General features: G+C 48.2%; 8 protein-coding genes across 8 annotated transcripts; 5 read left to right on the plus strand and 3 right to left on the minus strand.

The window, feature by feature from the left end:
• Positions 1–300: 300 nt before the first annotated feature.
• PGRI_043580 (uncharacterized protein) lies at positions 301–1,477 on the plus strand (the record flags this gene model as incomplete). Its single annotated transcript, XM_040792071.1, has 5 exons — positions 301–484; positions 534–621; positions 767–1,030; positions 1,080–1,141; positions 1,194–1,477. 5 exons carry the CDS (start codon positions 301–303, stop codon positions 1,475–1,477), a joined length of 882 nt encoding a protein of 293 aa, XP_040649127.1.
• Positions 1,478–2,680: 1,203 nt separating this feature from the next.
• Positions 2,681–3,739, plus strand: PGRI_043590 (Ldh family oxidoreductase; the record flags this gene model as incomplete). The annotated part of the gene is made up of 1 exon (XM_040792072.1): positions 2,681–3,739. The coding sequence occupies one exon, from the start codon at positions 2,681–2,683 to the stop codon at positions 3,737–3,739; it is 1,059 nt and encodes a 352-aa protein (XP_040649128.1).
• Positions 3,740–4,515: 776 nt separating this feature from the next.
• On the minus strand, positions 4,516–7,765 carry PGRI_043600 (putative serine/threonine protein kinase (Kin4); the record flags this gene model as incomplete). The annotated part of the gene is made up of 3 exons (XM_040792073.1): positions 4,516–6,077; positions 6,131–6,425; positions 6,485–7,765. The coding sequence occupies 3 exons, from the start codon at positions 7,763–7,765 to the stop codon at positions 4,516–4,518; spliced, it is 3,138 nt and encodes a 1,045-aa protein (XP_040649129.1).
• A 2,539-nt stretch (positions 7,766–10,304) lies between these two features.
• PGRI_043610 (senescence-associated domain-containing protein) lies at positions 10,305–11,893 on the minus strand (the record flags this gene model as incomplete). Its single annotated transcript, XM_040792074.1, has 2 exons — positions 10,305–11,197; positions 11,257–11,893. 2 exons carry the CDS (start codon positions 11,891–11,893, stop codon positions 10,305–10,307), a joined length of 1,530 nt encoding a protein of 509 aa, XP_040649130.1.
• A 429-nt stretch (positions 11,894–12,322) lies between these two features.
• On the plus strand, positions 12,323–13,144 carry PGRI_043620 (Ser/Thr protein phosphatase superfamily; the record flags this gene model as incomplete). Its single annotated transcript, XM_040792075.1, has 1 exon — positions 12,323–13,144. The coding sequence occupies one exon, from the start codon at positions 12,323–12,325 to the stop codon at positions 13,142–13,144; it is 822 nt and encodes a 273-aa protein (XP_040649131.1).
• A 2,634-nt stretch (positions 13,145–15,778) lies between these two features.
• dus3 (tRNA dihydrouridine synthase DUS3) lies at positions 15,779–18,074 on the plus strand (the record flags this gene model as incomplete). The annotated part of the gene is made up of 3 exons (XM_040792076.1): positions 15,779–15,981; positions 16,034–17,929; positions 17,993–18,074. 3 exons carry the CDS (start codon positions 15,779–15,781, stop codon positions 18,072–18,074), a joined length of 2,181 nt encoding a protein of 726 aa, XP_040649132.1.
• A 183-nt stretch (positions 18,075–18,257) lies between these two features.
• On the minus strand, positions 18,258–18,962 carry PGRI_043640 (M24 family metallopeptidase; the record flags this gene model as incomplete). Its single annotated transcript, XM_040792077.1, has 1 exon — positions 18,258–18,962. One exon carries the CDS (start codon positions 18,960–18,962, stop codon positions 18,258–18,260), a length of 705 nt encoding a protein of 234 aa, XP_040649133.1.
• Positions 18,963–19,712: 750 nt separating this feature from the next.
• Positions 19,713–20,633, plus strand: PGRI_043650 (putative BAP31 domain protein; the record flags this gene model as incomplete). The annotated part of the gene is made up of 4 exons (XM_040792078.1): positions 19,713–19,733; positions 19,891–20,025; positions 20,084–20,187; positions 20,243–20,633. 4 exons carry the CDS (start codon positions 19,713–19,715, stop codon positions 20,631–20,633), a joined length of 651 nt encoding a protein of 216 aa, XP_040649134.1.
• Positions 20,634–20,672: the final 39 nt, after the last annotated feature.

The raw sequence follows: 20,672 nt of genomic DNA on the forward strand, positions 1-20,672 counted from the left end.
TTAAAGTATCACTCCGTGCCGAAAACGGATTATGTGTGAGACAAAATATATACAGTGGAAGTCTAACCATCAGGTGTAAAATGGGAGCTCTGAAACTTACAAAAATTTTATTGCAGATCTGATCTTCACATGGTATTTTGCAGCTAATGCATTAACAGATGAGTGTGGGCCCAATGTCCAAGATATATGTATAACATAGAATTTCATTCCTATCCTAAATTTTGTGCTTTACCTACCTCAATGGGCTTTTCGCATCTATAGCACAGCGCACTCTGTCTTCCGCAGTCATTTCCCCACGTTATGGGTGCCAATGGCCGTGGACATACATACATTGCTGTGAGCACTGCACTTGTCGTATTGTCCACAATTGTTGTTGGCATTCGCATTGCTGCACGATGGGTCAAGTCAAGCCTGGGATGGGATGACTACGCGATATGTGTTTCAATTGTTCTTGCATATAGCATGCTCGGGCAAGCCATTTTCTGTACCGTCCCCAAATCACAACAAAAAAACTCAGGACTAATCATGCATAGGGGCCCGAGATGGAGGACTTGGAAAGCATATGACCGAGCTAACTGCTCAAGAGAAAACTACCTTCCAACAGGCGAGTATCACGCTGAAGTAAAAGCCCGATACACTCTTAACACCAATTGCAGTGTTTCTTTGCAAACGAAATCTCATACACCCTCCTTGTCCCCACCATAAAAGTATCCATTCTTTTTCTTTATCGTCGAATCTTCAGCGTCCCCAAATTTCAACGTGCTAGTTTGCTCGCCGGCGGCTTAGTCCTAGCATGGTGTCTTGCAGTCTTCATCACCGTCCTCGTCCAATGTCGTCCGATTTCCTACAACTGGAACAAAAACCAGCGCGGCACTTGCATCAACGCGAAATCATTCTTCTTCGGCAACGCAATATCCAATCTCCTCATTGACGTGATCATCCTCGCTTTGCCAATTCCCATGGTTTTACAGCTCCAATTACGTCTATCACAGAAACTGACCATTCTGGGCATATTTCTGCTCGGCAGCTTGTACGTTTATCTAACTTATACCTATGGAATACAAGCTTATAGAGGGCAGTGTCTGTGTCGCGAGTGTCATGCGCGTGGTTACGCTCGATATCTTCAATGACGATACCTCATGTGTGTTTTGTCTTATTACTTTCAAATACGGTAACTAATGTCCGGTTTCTAGATTCTATCATGGAGGCCGCCACCTGGACCTTCGTTGAGCCTTGTGTTGGTATTATTTGCGCTTGTTTGCCGACTATGCGTCCGTTGCTGCGATCCCTGTTCTCTTCGTTCTCGTGGAGTACGGAGAATTCCAAGGACGCCCCTGTTGGAAGGAATTATGGGATGCAGCGGATGACTAGGTCTGGCAAGACTAATGAGGAAGCATGGGGTGACCGGTTCGACGATGAATATGCGTTGACCGCAGGAAGCTCGAAATCGAGGGTCCATGTGGATGACACTTTATAGATCTGATAGTAATATTGTACATTTGTCACAAATAGAAATTGACAGAGGCTGCGCCTTCCAATCTCAAATATCCCTATCAGGCGAAATCGTGATGATCTTAGCTGATTGGGTTTAGCTTATAATCGGAACGCTAATCTGAACCAAACATCCACTCTACGGAGTACAACCGCCATTATTATGCGATAGCTAATATATTGTGACAGATATCTACCTCCGCAATATCTTGGTGAAGCTTCCGTTCAACTTCAACCATCTCTCCATCAAACAGTTTACGAGAAATATGGCGGACCAGAGACTGTCGCAATTACACGCCGAGATGGAAAGCCACTCCCATCGAACGTTCTCCCCAAAACAGTAATTCCGCTGTACCTGGGAATAAACGCGGACGACTTCAGACTGTCTGATGCACGTGTAATTCTCAGCGACTCTGGCGAATCATATTCCCCATCATTAGAGACTCGCTGAGGAGAGTACTGTCATACACCACTTGTAGCACGCCCTCCAAAAGCTGGATTCGAACCTCAGGCTCCTCTCTCATACTCGACTGATATCTGGAGTCTTGCAATGGCAATCTGGGAGATATTGGGCATGAAGGCAATATTTGGTCATGAATTTGTCACAGAAGATAAGATGGTTTCCTAATTTATTCATGTGCTAGGGCCGATGCCTACGAGTTGGTGCGAACGCTGGGAGGAACGAGGAGAATTTTTTGATCAAGATGGCCTTCCACGGGAAGGGCGGACCGTGTGGCCTGAGCTTGAAGAGTCGTTTGAGCAGGGTGTACAGTACCATCGAAGAGACCTTCAAATGGGGGTATTTGGAAAGGAGGAAACACAGGCTATTCTCAATCTCATCCGTCAGATGCTAACATTTCAGCCGGAACAGCGACCAACAATCGAGCAGATTCTAGAATCTGAATGGATGATTAAATGGGTGCTACTTGACTTGGAGAGTTGCAGGAATATTAAATAGCCCAGCTTATCTTTTACTATTATACAACGGCATATTATAGAACTACTCTGAAACGGAACTATGCCGACCCATCTGCGGCCCCACCCCGTAACCCCATCCCGCGTCTATAAAAGAACCCCAACAGAACTTGGGATAGTCAAAATCACAAACCACAATCCCAGATCAGCTTGTAAAATAATCAAGAACACTACATTCACCTCCAAAATGTCTGAACCCAATCAACCTCAACAAATGCACAACATCCACCCAACAGACCTCCAAAACTTCGTCAAGCAAATCCTCATCGCAAACAACACATCACCAGCACACGCCGAAATAGTCTCCAAATGCCTTGTATCCGCCGATCTCCGCGGCGTAGATACACACGGCAGCAACCGAATCCCCTCCTACATGGAACGGATCCGGCAAAACGCCCTTGACCCAAAAGCAGTCCCAACAATCCGGCAAGTGACGCCTGCCGTTGCCCAAGTGGACGCGCACAACGGGTTCGGTTTCGTAGCCGCACATGAGGGAATGAGTCTCGCAATCTCAATGGCCCAGACCTTCGGCATCGGCATGGTATCCGTCAAGCACTCGAATCATTTCGGCATGTCCGCGTGGCTGGTGCAGCAGGCGCTGGAGGCTGATATGATGTCCCTTGTGTTTACAAATAGCTCTCCGGCGCTGCCTGTCTGGGGCGGGAAGGAGAAGCTAATGGGTGTGTCGCCGATTGCGTGTGGAGCTCCGGCTGGAGAGGGGAGGCCGTTTATCTTGGATATGGCGCCTTCTGTTGCGGCCCGTGGGAAGGTTTATAAGGCGCTTCGGCGGGGGGAGAAGATTCCTACGGATTGGGCGCTTGATAAGGATGGGGCGCAGACGGATGATCCCGCTGAGGCTTTGCAGGGTGTTATGTTGCCTATGGGTGGACCGAAGGGGTCTGCCCTGTCTGTGATGATGGATGTTTTCTCTGGTGTGCTTTCTGGGTCTGCTTTTGCTGGACATGTTACCAATCCATATGATCCGTCGAAGCCAGCTGATGTCGGGCATTTCTTGGTGGCTATTAAGCCTGATTTGTTTATGACTATCGAGGAATTCAAGGGGAGGATGGATTATCTTTATCAGCGGGTTGTTGATTCGGATAAGATGGCTGGTGTGGACCGAATCTATTTCCCTGGGGAGATTGAGATGCTTACTGAAGAGAAACGGTTGGCAGAGGGGATTCCTTTTGCCACAGCTGAGATCGAGAGCTTGAATCGAGAGGCTGACCTGGTAAAGGTTGAGCACCTGAAAGTACAGACTACCATGCAATAAGAGCATTTATAATCCATATTGCAAGGTCAATTACGTTAGATTACATTACATGTCAATTAACGAACTAGCAGCTTCAATATAGATATACAGCCCTTCGCCTAGCCATGAGATATTATTGCTGCTTTAAGCTAAGATTGTACTGACCACACTATTGGTCCTATAAAAAAGACTGAGAGCTAACAAGGACGAGGCATGAACTAGCTAAAAAGATTCCACCCTAAAGGAGACACGCATTAGGATACATAGACATTGAGGAGAATGATGCACAGAAGAATGTAAGTATTGTCACAATTGACTTATCGTTGACAGAGCCTCCCATAGAGGAACAAAAGCTAAGAGGGGACAATGAGAAGCGAAAAATAGGTTCAGGATAAAATGCTCTGAAGAACACGAATGAGGTCTCACTTTACAGCCAGAGATAATAGTAACAGGAGAAGGGAATGCAAGTCACAGGGGTAAAAACCGCGGGAAACAGAAAAAAAAAGAGCAAAACATTAGGAAGCAAGGAAAATGTGGACAAAGGAAATAAAAGAAATGCTAGATAATTAATCAAACACCCAACGGATGAAGAGGAATCGCTCCATGCATAAGAAGGGGGACAAAAAGCAGGGTATCACGGGGTATCCAAACAACCTCGCTGCTCTTTCAACTCGAAAGAAGCAGAATGATAGTTTGAATCTGCTTCTAAGATCAAAGCTTAAAGCATTGCTTGATCGTTTCAATCTCATTCGTCCTTTTGAGATGGAATATTGCTTTTTATGTAGTCAAATTGCAAATCAACGGTCATCAGCGGCGCGAGACTTGGCACGTCTTCGGAAAAAGTCCATGACTTTACGTGCTGCCCCAGAGCTACCGGAATGGTGAGACCCGTCGCGCTCATATTCGTAGGCGTCAGCGAATTTGCGGTGGTTTTTCTGCAAAACACCCGGCCCACGTCCTGATCGACTAACTTGCATCGATTGCCTAGGCACGCTGTCATACGGGCCGTTATAATCATCGTAGTAGTTGGGCTTAGACGAGTAGTTTTGGTGACCAGGGTGGTCTGCAGCGTTCTGGTAGACTTGTTCAGCTGAGGGGACTCCAAAGGAATCACTCTGGCGATCAAATTGAGAACCCAGGTCTGCAAACTGTTGATCAATATGGGCCTCGTAGCTAAGCGGCTCAGCTTGGGTATGAACATCCTCGCCAGGGCCCTCGTCGACTATTCCCATAGCATCTTGAGTGCCATAGCTTGTCGCCCGAGAACGACTCTGCGTCGGACCTGCAGGACCCGTGGCAGGGCGTTGCGGGGCATGGGGGTCGACGGGACGAGGGATCTGCGAGGTTTCTTCGGGTGTCTGAGCCCGGGTATTAGAGAAACCTCTGAATGAGAAAGATTGTGGGAGTAATGAGAATCGACGAGGACGGGTTTCCGCGCCAGCCTCACTTGTCTTGCGATTATGGGGGTGCTGCATAGAGCGGCGAGAATCCACAGACATTCGTGAGTTTTCCCTTGGTAGAGGCTCCTTCATGCTCACAGGTGGGTAACGCTTATCCTGCTTTGTGCGCGCGGCATTAGACTGCGTACGGCCACCCAATATCGAACCGGAACGACCGAAAAGCTTCTCGCCTAGGCTGGAAACGGTATTGGATCTCTTGTGGCCCTTTGGCGGCTCTTGTCGGGGAGTCGTATTGAATGTCGAAGGCAATTGCTGGTTCTGTGTGCTTGGACGACCGATAGATGTGCTGGATGTCTGAGCAGGATCCTGTGCAAGAGCAAATTGCCGGCTCTTAGGCTGTGCTAGGCGGCCTTCTGTGTTAGTTGCGGTAACAGTAGGAGCGACCGGTTGTCCATAGGAGCCACGAGAGGGCAGACGACCAGTGTTTCCAAAGGAGTTCATAGATCCACCAGTGGCTGGTCGAGGCCCTTGTGGCATTGCAATCGCATGCGACCCAGTCAGTGCTGCGTTGTCCGAGGTCGAGCGCGGGAAATGTCCTGGAAGTGGCTTGTTGAGGTTGGGTGCGGGTGTATCTGTAGGCTGGTGTGCAGCCTCTGTCGGCTGCTGCGCTGAAGTCGCAATTTGGGCCTCGGACGGGGCTGGGACTCGGCTGCGTGATGCAGACGGTTCCGCCGGAGGTTCTCCTCGGGTCGTTTGTGATTGCGGAGCGACATATTCGACTTGTACCGTCCTCCGCTTGGCGTCGCGGGGAGTTCTGGACTTTTCGGACGGCGGGTCTTGAGAAACATCTCCAGCATGATGGTTCAAACCACCAACAGCAGGAGCAGCGTTCTGATGGGTCTTCGGTGGTTCGCGCACTGAGGCACTGCGGACGAGAGGGGGTGCTTCTTTTTGGGTTTCTGTACATGTGAGTAGGTTGAAGCATGACCACTTGCAGAAACCAAGTCCTTACCAGAGGGGATAGTTGTGTTTGCAATATCCACAACGTTTGTCGTGCTGCTTGTGATGTGAGACACAATGTTCGAGAACTCGCTGAGCCAGCTGTGTCGGGCAACCTCGAACAGATCCGCGCGTTTCCGAGGATCGGGAACCAGTATCCGTCTCAATAGATCGCGTGCATGTGGTGTGACATATTCCGGGAATGTGAGAGGAGTGGTGACAATATATTTGTAAAGAAGATTAATATTGTCGCCATCTGGGTTCGCTGGGTCGTCGTCGAAGGGTAGGTACCCCGCCAGCATGGCATACTAGATTTCACAAACGAGTTAGTTCAAGTCAGATTCTCAAGGTTGTAGGGAAAACATACCAAAATCACACCACAGCTCCACACATCCACCTTACGGCCTGTGTATAAAGAATCGCTCACGACAAGCTCGGGGGCTGCATAGCAGGGACTACCACAGCTGGTCTGCATAAGATCTCCTCGCCTTAGCCCATTGGGGCCAATTCTGTCTAGCCGCTTCCGCTTCACATATTCTTTGTTGGTCAAGTTGTACTCGGTTTCCTCGTCTAGGGGATCCACCGGGTCGAAAGTGTTGGCAAATCCGAAATCAGTAATGATGATATTGCGATTCCGATCAAGTAGCAAGTTCTCCAGCTTGAGATCACGGTGGACAATACCCTTCTTGTGTAGATAACCAACTCCGGAAACCAGCTGAGCAAACAGTCGGCGTGCAGAATTATCCTTGAGATATCGATTATTCAAGATGTAATCAAATAGTTCACCTCCCGAGGCGTATTCCATGATGATACCAATGTGACGGTCGGTTTCCACCATTTCGTGAAGACGCACTATGTTGGGGTGCGCCAGCTCGCGTAGGATAGAGATTTCACGGTATATTTTCGGTAGTCGACTAGGGTTGGTCCCCAATGTGTCTCTCCGGATGAGCTTGATGGCCACCTGGATACTGCCATCGCGCTTCCACCCCAGCTTGACCTTTCCAAACTCACCCTCGCCGAGGGTTTGTCCGAGAATGTATGAGCCGAACGTAGTTTCCTTGCGCTTGATAACGTTTCCATTATTGTAATCGTGGCGGCTTCGAGGCCCACGAGCCTCCTCCACACCTTCGGCGCTAGTTGCATCGAATCCAGATGAAGAGGCATTTTCTGTCCCAGGCTGCCGCACCTGTTCTCTCTCGTGGTCTATAACGTGGTCACTGACCGGCACAGAATTGACCTCCGCGATTGGTTCTTTCACAAAGTTTTCCTGGCCAGGGACACTGTCCATTTCCGATTCGGTGGGGTTTGTGACTGGTACCGTCCTTGATTGTTGTACTTCGCGAGGTGTCTCCTCAGGCTGGTGCCTCCGTGACCTGCCGTTTCGGTCGTCTCGGGTGCGATCACGGCTCTCTTTTCGATCAGACCTGCTCTTTCCTTGTCGGGAGCTACTCGTTTTCTCTGTGGATGTTCCATTTGGACTGCGGCGACTGTGGTGGGTGGAAGAGGTCCTCGGGGGAGGAATCGGTGGCGTACCTAACATGTCGGGATAGGCTGTGCGCCCATTCTTCTGGGCGGGAGATGATGTGCTGGTCGATACTGCTGGGGCATGAGCGGGGAGTGGCACGACCTGCTGATGAGAAGTGCTCATAGCCGGAAAAAGCTGTTCGGGACCGGCCTCAGAAACGGCTTTTGGAAATTAGCAAGCTATTCACCAAATAGAATGGTTGGGCAGACGGGTACGCGCTGGGAGGCATCTGCATCCCGGCAGATAGCATACCTTCGTCTAGTAAATGCGCAAAGCCTTAATAGACTTGCTGTGTGACTGTCCGAAGCAGATTATGGTATCAATTGCGATTGGTACAATTGGCGCGAGGGAGTACAATGGGGGTGTTGGAGGTGTTTGGGCAAAAAGTCGGGGGCGACCGGTCGCACTCGCCAGATGACGATTCAAAGCGCAATCTATAGACATTGACATGTCCGTTAGTTTGACATATTTCCCCAGATTCTTATCGATAATCGCCAAAAATGTGCCAATTTACCCAAGAATGGGGGGGGCAACTGACAGATCGATCGGAGGAATGGGGGGAACTATCTTACGACCAATCGCGCAAAAACCGTTAGATGGAGGTTGAATCTCACCGAGGACACCAGGTCGCAACCTTTTTCAAGTGTAAAGACGCGTCGAAAAACAACAAGTTTCTCGAAAAACGAAAGGAAAGCTCAAGCTACCTGCGCTGTACTCCCAAGAGTTCCCCCTCTGTCCAGACCCACGATTCGGGGTTTGGGGTCGCACGCTGTCCAAGAAATCAAGCAAACGCGCTAGCAAATATCTCAGACGCGATTGCGAACCTGATCAACAGAACTCTGGTTCAATTGCGACAACAGTTGAACATTGTCGAAGATAGGGTGAGGGGCGGACAGGGGGCGCAAGAGGGAAAAAGACGGGAAGCACCGGTCGGGGATTCTCGAAAAAGGGGGAGGGAAAGAAAGTAACCCCCGAACAGAATCAAAGAAAACCAAAAGAAAAAAAAGAAAAGCCCAAAGGGTAAGAGAGCAAAGGATGAGAAAGTGAAGAAGGAAAAGAGGAGGTGAGATACGAGTGTTAGTCTGGGGGAGGCGGGTCTTTGGTTTGGCTGATATGACCGCTTGGATACATGGAAATTCTATTTAATTACATATAACTACTTTGATATATTTTATTTTATAAATACGTATATGTCTATATGTTAAATGTTAAATCTTTAGAACTTATATAACTAGAGACTCCCATGAGGTATGATACATCTAGGATGGTGACGACAAAGACAAAAGTAGTGTGTCCGTATTTGAGAGTGGATTCAATATTAAATGGGCCATATATCGTGAATCCCTTGCGCCAGTGCTAAAAAGGGTTCGACTCCCGGTACTAAAGAAGGGAGATGGATTTGACCGAAATAATAATAGCCCTGAAGGCGCCTAAACTGCCAGCGGTTTCAAGAAAAGGAAAGAAAAAGTAAAATAGGGGGGGTTCGAATGCTAGAGTGGACACCTTGGGACGATCGTCATTATCAACCTCTCCTAAAACAGAAGTTCAGATCTGGATTTTTTTTTTCTTTAACTACATATGTTGTATGTTGTAGATTATTTATGGGATATCAGATCAACTTGATTTGAAATTTCTATAGGATATGGAGTTTGTGGAATTCAATTGCCCAAGAATGGCGTGCAGTAGGTTCAGCTCCCTAGCTTAGTTTTGACAATTAGCGCTTATTGTTTTTTTTTTCGAGCTTTAACTCTTTGAAGCTAGGTATAGTTATAGTTACATTTATTAGTTGAAAGTGAAGATATTCAATATATTGTAGTACTCCATACTCGGGGGGCTAGAACCAAATCTGAAAGAACTTACCCGAACCCTGGAACCACAGCCCCCAACCCACGGTAGAAAGAACTAGAACCATGGTTGGATCCCGATCTAAGCAAATCTTGTTGGAGAATTTTAACTGCTCTGATATATGTACGAGTAATGCGCTTCTTGAATAGTCTGATAAACCTTACTCCATGTATATGTACTATATTCAAACCCTTTTTCTTCTTTGACCCGTATTTTCACAGATAATCAACTTCTTTGAGATTTCATTGATAAATCTCATTGGGTAAGGGCCCGTGGGCCGTCGACAACTGTCAAAGCGATGCGTTGGCAGTTTTGCCTCCACGGTTGTATATGTTGTACTATCATCCAATCGATATCGGATAGATCAGCGTTAACGCATATGAGCAAACCCGTTCAATGGCTATCGCTTACTCCCAACCACCCTCACCTCCTCAATTTTTGCCTGCTGACTCTTCGGCGATTTGATTATTTGTACGGAGTACGGGGTACACCGAGTAAAGACGATCTACCATACTCCCCCTATTTTGGCGTACCCTAGCCAAAACCCAAATTCAGTTCGAAAAGCTTCCTGAAGAGTCCCAAGCTCAAGGTGCCGGCAGATTTCTGCATACATAGTAGGATGGGGAACTTTATTGAGAAGCGAACTCACTATCTACAGATCGAAAATGGTAATATAAACAAACCTCAATCAAGCTTGTTAAAATTTAAATCATGTCGCCCTACCAGAGTCATCCAAAACGAAACCCAAATATCTCCGTATACGAGATCTTGTTCCCCCAAAGCGTTGGAATTGCCATGTGCGCCAGCCCCCATATTTTTAGCGCTTACCCCCTGACCTGGGCGTCCCGTCGAGGGACATTGTCCCTGACGCACCATATGCAGGAGGCGGTGTGGGGTTAGGCGACGCGCGCCGCACAACGGGATCCCTGGCGCTCAAGCCAGAAGGATGCGAAGCAGCCTGCACAGCTGAAGCTGAAACATGGCCGCCATCACCACCACCAACGACAACCTGTTGGCCGTCGCGCATTTTTCCAACAACCATGCCCTTGGCAACCGATTTCAAAAGCGCACGGCGACTGACACCAGTGGCGTCGATGTAAACCAATCCAACGTTCTTAATCCCGCCCGTCAGATTAGTTGCGACCGAGCCTGCCTCGCTCCCGTAGCGATGATCAATCATAGAGCTGGCGGCGGTGGCTCCAGAGAAGAGCATATTCCGGGCGCCCTGCTCGATGCCATCGGCCAAGGTTGAGAATGCGATCATCGATTTGTTAAGCACACCAGGCTTGTATTCGGCTGGTGGGTTGCGCTTGTCGAAGCCTTTCCGACCAGATTCTTGCTTGCGCACCAATGACGCACCTAGGTTCTGTGCAACCTTGCCGACCTGTCCGACTGTGCGAGCAGAAATATCCGCCGCTCCGTTAGAGAAAGTGCCGACCTTGCGGATGCGTGCATGAGTAGCTTCCGAGAATTTCAGAGGCTTAACATTCGGTTGCGTCCTCTTTTGGAAATTCTCCGCCCCACTCGCGATAGCACTCGCCAGATATGTTGATCCAGTCACGATCAGCCGAGATGCTGTAGCGGAACTCTGAACGAGTGTCGAGTTCTTATACGCTGGGTGCCGGGCCATCGCCAGGTATTCTTCGGACACATTGCTAACGCTGACTTGGTTGCCTCCGCCTTCCGCAGGGAGTTCAATCCCTACCGGTCCTGTTTGCGGCATTCGTTAGTTGCTGACTTCGAAGGTGCCCGTAATTCAATGCACTTACTCTTAGAGCCAGGCTTCACGTCGGCATCTTCGACTACATTGTAGCCATCCCCTAGCTCTCCGACCACACTGCCGTTTTCTTCATCCACGAGTACAATTCTTCCATGGGTATCTGCTTTCTTTGTATCTGGGGTCCCAACATAACCCTCGCCGGGTGCGTAGTCAGCCGGGTTATAAGCAGTATGATCCCCGACCTTCGGGTGCGGAGTGCGCTCGAGGAACGCAGTGCATTGCGCAAGGATGGATTCAAAGGTATCAATGTCATCCTGGGACACGTTGCTGGGGCCTGTGCCGATGCTAGGGAACTGGATACGAATGAAAGCGCCAGCATCGGGACCCATGTCCCAGCGGGGAATCAGATAACTGTCTGGGGGCTGATGAAAGATTTGTGTGGTCGCTGGGATCGCAATATCGAGCTCAGGTGGGAGGTATAGGTGAAGGTAGAAATCCTCTTCCGGTGAATCTTCAGGCCAATCTGTCCCAGGGCCAGCATTGGCGGTATTGGTTGGGACCATTAGCAGCGATAGGGTTTGAGGGCCGGACGGTGTGAGTTCTTGCTCCTCGCCATTTTGGATATGGAAAGCACGGATATTATTGACGCTGTATAGCAGTCGGGGATCGTGTGCTGCGCTCGCCATTATGTTGGTTGCTATCACAAAATGGGGACTGCCCGCAATTTAAAGTGCTGATAACACGGTTATGACGTCGTCCACAGGTGTAACAATGTCTGGTACTAAGCAGATAGAAATAATACCTGGTTCGTGAAGACCTCTTAAGGACAACAGAAAATGAGAATCGTTGAAATAGGAGTCAAATCGATTTTCAGACCCCAGCCAAGGAGGGGCTTCTTATGAGATCATGCCCGAGCGCTTAGATAACTAAGGGATGACCCGTCCACTGGACTAAAGGAGGCTGTGTTACGCCACACTATATTGGCACCGCCACACGTTACCTAGCCACATTTGGCGGGGCTTTCCAATGTTGAAATTGTATTTGATTGGTCAATATTCCCCAGATATTGAGGTCCGTCCGAAAGCAAAACTTGCCTCATTCGTTATGCGGTCCAGATGTCCACATTCCAGATATTATCAGATTTGCATCTTGAAACTCCCTCTGCATATGATGTGTTCAAAATCTCTCCGAAAGCACCATATCTTGCCCTCCTAGGTGACATAGGAGTTGTCAAGGACGCAGACTTCATTACATTCATCGAAACCCAGTTGCGCCAATTCCAAATTGTTTTCTTCCTACTAGGGAATCATGAACCCTACTATTCAACCTGGGAGGACACAAAACAAGCCCTTCATCAATACTCGGCGTCTGTCGATCGTCGGCGTTTAGCTATGGAACATAATGGACGTCCGGAAACTCTGGGTTCTTTCATTTTCTTAGATCAGACACGCTACGATCTCTCGTCAGATGTGACTGTGCTGGGCTGTACACTCTTCTCGCGAGTGAGCGAGGCCCATAAAGAGCACATTAGCTATGGTCTCAACGATTTTTATAACATAAAGCAATGGGCCGTTGACGATCACACAGCTGCTCACGAAGCAGATTTGGAGTGGTTGAATGGACAAGTTTCTCATATCGCTTCCTCTGAGCCTCATCGTAAGATCGTGGTTTTTACGCATCACAGTCCAGTCACTCAGGATCAACGGGCAGTTGATCCAAAGCACGCAAATAGCTCGCTATCGTCGGCCTTTGCCAGCGACCTGTCAGGGCAGGAGGTTTGGGAGAGTCCGCTGGTACGATTATGGGCATTTGGGCATACACATTTCAATGTTAGTTACATTGAGGATGGTACCGAGAAGCTGGTTGTCAGTAATCAGCGCGGCTATTACTTTTCTCAGGCACGGGGATTTGATGGGGAATTTGTAGTTGGAGTCTGATACAATACATTCACATCTAATTCCGATGACACCATGTAATGATCCGGGTACGATACCGCCAGTTTAATGGCAATAGTTCGCTTCCTTCCCATGCTATACATTGGGAAGTTGGTTTGCGCCTTTTACACCATTCCCGCTCTTATGCTCTTACAGGGAAGATAATATCCAAGTCGTGCGACTATCAATCTGTGATCATGCAATAACATTTTTTCTAAACACATCTCGCAACGTTTGTGACATATCTTAGCCTATCTTTATCCCAGTACTGTCTACTATCTACTAAATATATGTAAATATATATATTACAATATACCATATGCATTACCGATCCAAAAGAGTATGACAGATTTGTACTCACAACCCGAGCAATTCCAACTAGACCTTGGGCGATTACATTGTTTGGTCCGTCCTTTTTACACTACTCGGTGGTCACAGTGTTGTCCAATTGTATGGTGAACTACTAGTAATTCATATGTTCATTCTGCATCCGTTGAATCTATACCACTAGTTATATACCTCAGAGTTAGTGAGAGTGGAGAAAATTAAGAAGCAAAAAGTCGAAAAAAATGGATTTGCAGCGGTTTGAGCCAGATTTCTGCATGGACTATTGTTCCAACAGTCAATTTCTACTACATCACCACAAGAATACACCTGTGTATACCACCCCGACAGAACTAACGATATGCGGAAGGGATGTCAGGGCCGGGTAGTACAACCTTGGAACCTTGGAACCTTCCAAGGTTGGCCTCCACAGGTCATCCATGGGTAAGTGGAATTTCCACCTTAATCTCATCTTTGCCTTTTATCTAATTTATATTCATGGATGCTTAAGCATTTGCACTTATTAAAATCGAATAGATAATTAATTAAGATATTTACCATACAAGACAACAAACCTAGTCAACATTGACATTTTATATTTCGGCATAATGACCTCGCACAAACTCCAACCTCCAATTCTCTATGGTATATACCTTCACATTGATTGTTCCTATGTTCCACTTGGGCGCGTAACTCAGTTGGTAGAGTGTTCGCTTTGCATGCGAAAAGTCCAGCGTTCGAATCGCTGCCCGTCCATCTATTTTTGCCTTTTGTTTTGTGGATACAGGGCTTCGATTTTCTCTGGGGCCATAGCCGTCTAAACTTTTTGGTCTTGCATGGTTTCCGAAAGGAAAACTAGCTCGCCAATGAACCAATGAAATAGACGAGTTATTCTTCAAAACCGAGGTTTTTGTAATGTTGAGGTGCCCGTACTGGATTAAATGAAGCACCAGTACGGAGCATGTATACGAAAGCAGTATTCGATCATAAAAACCATGTAGGTTCCCCTGAGTGTCTATTTGTACTGCTAGTAATGTAACTAACATACACTTACAATGTAGATAATCTCGATTATCTCTACAAGTTCACTTCTGACGAGCCCAACATCTTCCAAGTCTCCGGGATGGGACCCACTCAACGATAATTCTTAACAATAAATTTTGGAATCAAGCATACCGATACAAAGGCACAAATAATTCAATCGTTAATCTAGAGCTTATATGAAAATCTGGTGTTGATATTGATAAGTCCAATGAGTAATCAGATACATAGTGAGTTGAATCCTATATCGGCCCTGTGGATTCTCATAACGTGCGGTACTTGGAGCTTTCAATTAGCAGCATCATATCGATTATCTGCGGTGGATTGCAATCTATGCGCAGCATGGTCAGGCCCAAGTTAGCGCCACACTTGTTCCGCAAAAATGACGAAGAGCCTTTCTGAATAAGTTAAGTCTCAGTTTTAGTTTCTTCGCTTTTATAAATCCCATCATGGGCATAGATATAAGCATCATTAAATGCTCGGACCAGAATTCGTACACTAAGGTGAGCAGGATCAGGGGCATCATCATGAACCTGCTCCTGTGGGCGAAGGCGGGTATCATCGAACACGAACGGAGCGGTCATAGTGGATGTGCAGGCGGCACTCCGGCGTACGGGAGTCTGATACCCAACAAGACCAACATGGGGATACACCTCTACCAAGGTTCCGAATCATGTAGGAGTAAGTAGGCCATCAACGCTAACACGATCATAGTAGAGACGGTCTGTAACGCAAAGGTGTGATAAGCAAACTCGTGGAGATGTGTGCCTACTCGAACACCTTTGAAGAAACAAATTAGATGATGCCAGCATGAATATCAGGGAATAAGGCGTTGATTTCGATCAGGTTCCGGAGGGACAATGCGCCCATGTTCGGGCTGATGAGGTGGTACATGGTCATATAAGTGAGGTTGTATAGGTGGTGCTGTCTTTTTTTTTTCTGCCTATAAGTTCTCCATACGATACATTCCTTTGAAATTTAGAGCCACACCATTTCTGACGAAGATCACTATTGCAGTTGTGACTTCGACGGCGTGGTTTCAACGGTGGCTTGAATATACAACATAATCGTGTGGCGATAAATTGGTGGGGTTTGCGGGATTTGGGTTTGCGCTTGCCTGTTATAGGAAAAGGTCCCGCAAGTACACTGAGCCAATTGTATTGAACTCAAACAGTGCAAACATATCGCCTAGATGCGAAATTTTGACCGAACATCTTCACCAATAGCGATTGCGAAATTTAGTGAATAGCTCGCTCCCAACCCTGGAATACGATGGAGCCAGAAACTACGAAAGCCCAAGTCCCGGAGGTCAGTGTCGCTGCGCCCGACATGGAGGTTCCGAAGCGCGACGCCGCAACCGATTCTGGTGCCGCGGGCGCGGACGAGCCTCCATCCAAGAAGGCACGGTTGGATGAACCCTCCAAACCGGCTCGTGTGGATATGCGCGATAGGGGAATGGCACCCATCAAGGCAGAGTACGTCCGGCTGCCTCTCAATGATCGCAAAATACTAACTTTCGCCACGCAGGTACCGCATCGAAATCGCACCAAAGCCTCGCCCCGCAGACGAGACTAGTCCCGACGATGCCGCCGAGGCCGCTCCCCGTGATGACCGTGATGGTGGCAAGAAGGACAAGAAGAAGAAGAAGAAGGGTCAGAACACCAATCGCAGTTATGGTACATCTAAAGACGCAAAGGGCCTTTGCAGCACTAGAATGTTTGCAAACGAGTTTTCCGCTGAAGAGTGCGAATATGGCGAGAAGTGTCGTTTTGAGCACGATTTGCGTGCTTACCTGAAAGAGCATAAGCGCGAGGATCTTACCACCATCAAGATGTGCCCCGCCTACGAAACCCTAGGTAAATGTTATTCCGGCTGGAAATGTCGCATGGTTGGTTCGCACTCAACTGAGAGAGAAACTGAAGACGGCAAGAAGGAATTGATCTTGCTGGAGGACGCAGAACGTATGGAGAAAGCTCGGCCTCGTGTGGCCAATGCAACTGCCGACGGAATTGTCAACATCATTTCCAACCAAGATAAAATCAGTCTTATGAGAAGGCGTGAGGACACCCCTCGGGCTGATGCCTACACCAAATGGTCTACCCAAGTGTCCGCAGAATTGGAGAAGGCCATCCATCAGCGATCCACCATCCGCGAGAAGGGTGAGCTCGTTGAACCGGACGAACAAGCAAAAATCGACATCCAGGAGAACCGTGCTCAGTTCCTTGAGCCTCCCTTCATGCCATCAGAGAAGCGTCGAATTTACTTTGGTCCAGAGACACCTGTTTTGGCACCTCTCACGACCCAAGGCAACATGCCATTCCGAAGACTCTGTGGCGATCTAGGCGCGCAATTCACATACTCTGAGATGGCTATGAGTATGCCTTTGATTCAAGGCTCAAAGTCTGAATGGACCCTGTTGAAGGCGCATGAGTCGGAAATGGCACCGCCAACCGTTATCCCGGGCGACAATATTGTTCAGGGCTATGATAACTCCAAGGATTCCAGGTTCGGCGCCCAGATTGCTGCTAACAAGCCTTGGCAAGCTTACAAGGCCACTGAGGTTTTATCGAAGTATACGCCGAACCTGCGTGTTATTGACTTGAACTGTGGCTGCCCCATTGAACTTGTATTCCGTGATGGAGCTGGCTCAGCTCTTCTCGACCATCATTCGAAATTGGAGAAGATGATTCGCGGCATGAACGCTGTCTCACAGGAGATTCCTATCACCGTCAAGATCCGCATGGGAACCAAGGACAATCAGCCTACCGCCCAGAAGCTGGTTGAGCGTATGGTTCTCGGTGGATACGAGTCTAGTGTTCTGGACCTCGGCCCCCCGGGTGCCGCAGCCATTACCCTGCATGGACGTAGTAGACAGCAGCGCTACACCCGACAGGCAGACTGGGGATACATCTCAGACTGTGCAGCCCTCATCAAGCGCCTGAACAAGAAGCAGGATGACCTCACTGACACCATCCGTGAACCGGATGCCCGCCACATGCCCAATGGTGGCAAGACTTATTTCGTCGGAAACGGTGACTGCTACTCGCATACTGACTACGATGACCACGTCAACAATGCTGGTGTGGACTCTGTGATGGTGGCTCGCGGAGCTTTGATCAAGCCATGGATCTTTGAGGAAATTCAGACCGGGCAGTATCTGGATAAGTCCGCGACTGAGCGTCTGGCCTATATCGAGAAGTTCGTCAAGTACGGTCTCCTAGCTTGGGGCTCTGATGAGCATGGTGTTGGAACGACCCGTCGTTTCCTGCTAGAATGGCTGAGCTTTACCTATCGCTATGTCCCAATTGGACTGTTGGAGTACCTCCCTCCCAACATTCAGGACAGACCTCCTGCTTGGCGCGGCCGGAATGAGTTGGAGACTCTAATGGGCAGTGGCAACTGCAAAGACTGGATGAAGATCACGTAAGTTTACTTTCACCAACTTTTCTACATATGTACTCATTAACTAACCATCCATCGATACAGTGAAATGTTCCTGGGCCCTGCACCCGACACCTTCAAGTTCGAGCCCAAGCACAAGTCAAACTCTTATGAGGCCGAAGGCTAAGAAAAGACCTGCATATAAATAAACCTCGCATATCCTAAAATTGTATATAGAATCATTATGAATGTTTTGTCAAGATATTTTGTCAAGGCGCTCAATTCTTTCACGCGCTAGGAGGTTTGGATGGACTATTTCCCCCGCATTAAAGACATTATATGTGGTCACCATCCGCCACACCCAGAAAGCCTAATCGACCGTCAAGAGTTGCTCGTAGAAACCACCAAATCCGCGTGCTCGATCATGGAGATGAATTTCCAAAATCCAATGACGTTTGAACCCATCACGGCCCGACAGGCCCATAGACTCATTGTTGCCCTTAGTGATGTAGAGTGAGATTCTATCCCGCGGAATGCGTTCATGAGGGAACGACCCAACGAGATGGCCCGCAATATCCGCGCCGAAATCCCAGCCTTCTTGCTTGGCAACCTGGCAGGAGATATTGTATAGCTCATCACCCGACATATCTGGGTTCTCGCGATACTTTGCCTTGACTGTATTCCAGATCGGCTCAAGGGCGTCCCGCAGCTTCAGCTTATTTGGATCATCTCCTAGGACGAAAGTGCGCCCAAAGTCAGCTTCCCAGGCCTCAAATACTGGCCCCAGGTCAACAACTAGGATGTCATCGGCCTGAATGACACGATCCGGAGGGTTGTCGTTGAACGGGCTCAAGGTGTTTGGTCCACTGCGGATAACTCGTTTGTGCCAGTGGGTCTTGATGCCATAGCGATCGAGTCCTAGTTGGTAGATTTCCGCATTTAAGGTCTTTTCGGTGATGCCTGGCCGGATAAAATCCCGTTCAATTTCCTTGAAGAGAGCGACTGCTTTGTCTTGTGCACTTAGAAGCTGGGATGCTCTTTCAACCTCGTCGGTGGTCAAATTGCCGTGCGTCATGACTTTGAGAGGAAATGTAAAAAGAATCAAAGTGGGTTTGGGGTTTCGGTGTCTGTGTAACTATATATATTTTCACAAAACCCCCAAGCTACATACCCCAACTTCCCCACTTGAGGGGAATTGTTGCCGTGTGACTCACCGAATACGACGTACCTAGGTACATACAACATGCCTCAACTGTTGCAATTGCACATTGCTCTTTTCTACTCGCTGCTTAGTCGAGCAACATGATATTTGAGTACTGTTAAGTGGATCATGCTAGTCTAATTGATCGTATATACTATGTAGATCTCGTGATGGCGACATATATTAGGTTTTAGTCTTATAACATAGCAATAATATTATTAAACATATCGATACAAACTGGAGCATTTCAATCAAACTAATATAAACAAAAGTTCTGTCTCAGGAACGAGAGAAGTCAATAATATATCCTATCCTAATTAGGGTTGATGACAGCATCACGTGCAGATCTTCCGAGGCCATGACGTCTTCCTCCGAACCTGAAAAACTTCCCATAAGACCACCTCGTCTCTTGATCTCCCCTTCAATTGCCCCAACTATTTGGTCCAAGGAATTTCCATTGCTTTGGTCTTTCTGTATCTGAGCTTGTTCACGGCAAAATTGCTGCTTCTCGCATTTGTTTACATCCCCCCTAAGCTATCTTTCTGAAGCTCTCAAACCCCCGCCCCTTTTGATTAGGCCAGAAATTCGATTTTAAGTACCGCTTGATTGATAACACACGACACAATGACTCTCTACTACTCCCTTGTAAGTTCTACAACTTCATTCCTAGCTGCCTCTTGTGATACAGGTCAAGCAAATCGCTGCAGCCTAGTGCCTCAAACTGTCCACCCAGCCTAAGCTGCCAACGTCATGTGCACAGTTCCTGCCCCTATTGATGGGCTAACATAATTTTCTTATACAGGTGTTTCTCCTCTTGGTGTTCGAGATGGCTGTTTTCTTGGCCCTCGTCATACCCCTCCCTCACACCATTAAGCGCAAGCTGTTTGCCTTCATCTCGGAGAGCCCGATCATCGCCAAGCTGCAATATGGATTGAAGGTATATCGCCAACTATGAAGCCTGAATTTTCCGGTTAGACTGCTAAACTCGCTTCCAGATTACATTCATCTTTATCCTCATTTTGTTCCTTGACTCCGTGAACCGTGTGTACCGTGTGCAGCAGGAACTGTCCGCCTTCACTAAGGACGGCCCCGGCATGGGGTAAGTAGCCAATCCTTAGATATTCCAGCAAATCATCTAACCACTGTCATAACAGAGCCGCCCACCTCGGTACCGACCGCATGGAGGTCCAGGCCCGCAAGTTCTACTCACAGCGCAACATGTATCTCTGCGGGTTCACTCTGTTCCTCTCCTTGATCCTCAACCGCACCTATACCATGATTCTCGAGACTCTACGTCTTGAGGACCGTGTCCGTCTTCTCGAGGGCGACAAGAAGGCCGGTGGAAAGGACTCTGCCCGTATCGCCGAGGCTGGATCAGTCGGCGAGATCGGTCGTCTTAAGGAGCTCATTGAGATCAAGGACCGAGATATTGAGACCCTCAAGAAGCAGTGCGAGGGTCTAACCCGCGAGTACCACAGCCTGGGTGACCAGATTTCCAACGAAAAGGGCGACAGGAACGAGAAGAAGGACAAGAAGGACCTGTAAAAGGTTTACATTGTCCGCTTCCGCTGGACTCAGACTATC

This window comes from Penicillium griseofulvum, assembly GCF_001561935.1.
Source record: "Penicillium griseofulvum strain PG3 chromosome Unknown contig_90, whole genome shotgun sequence".
NCBI lineage: Eukaryota > Fungi > Ascomycota > Eurotiomycetes > Eurotiales > Aspergillaceae > Penicillium > Penicillium griseofulvum.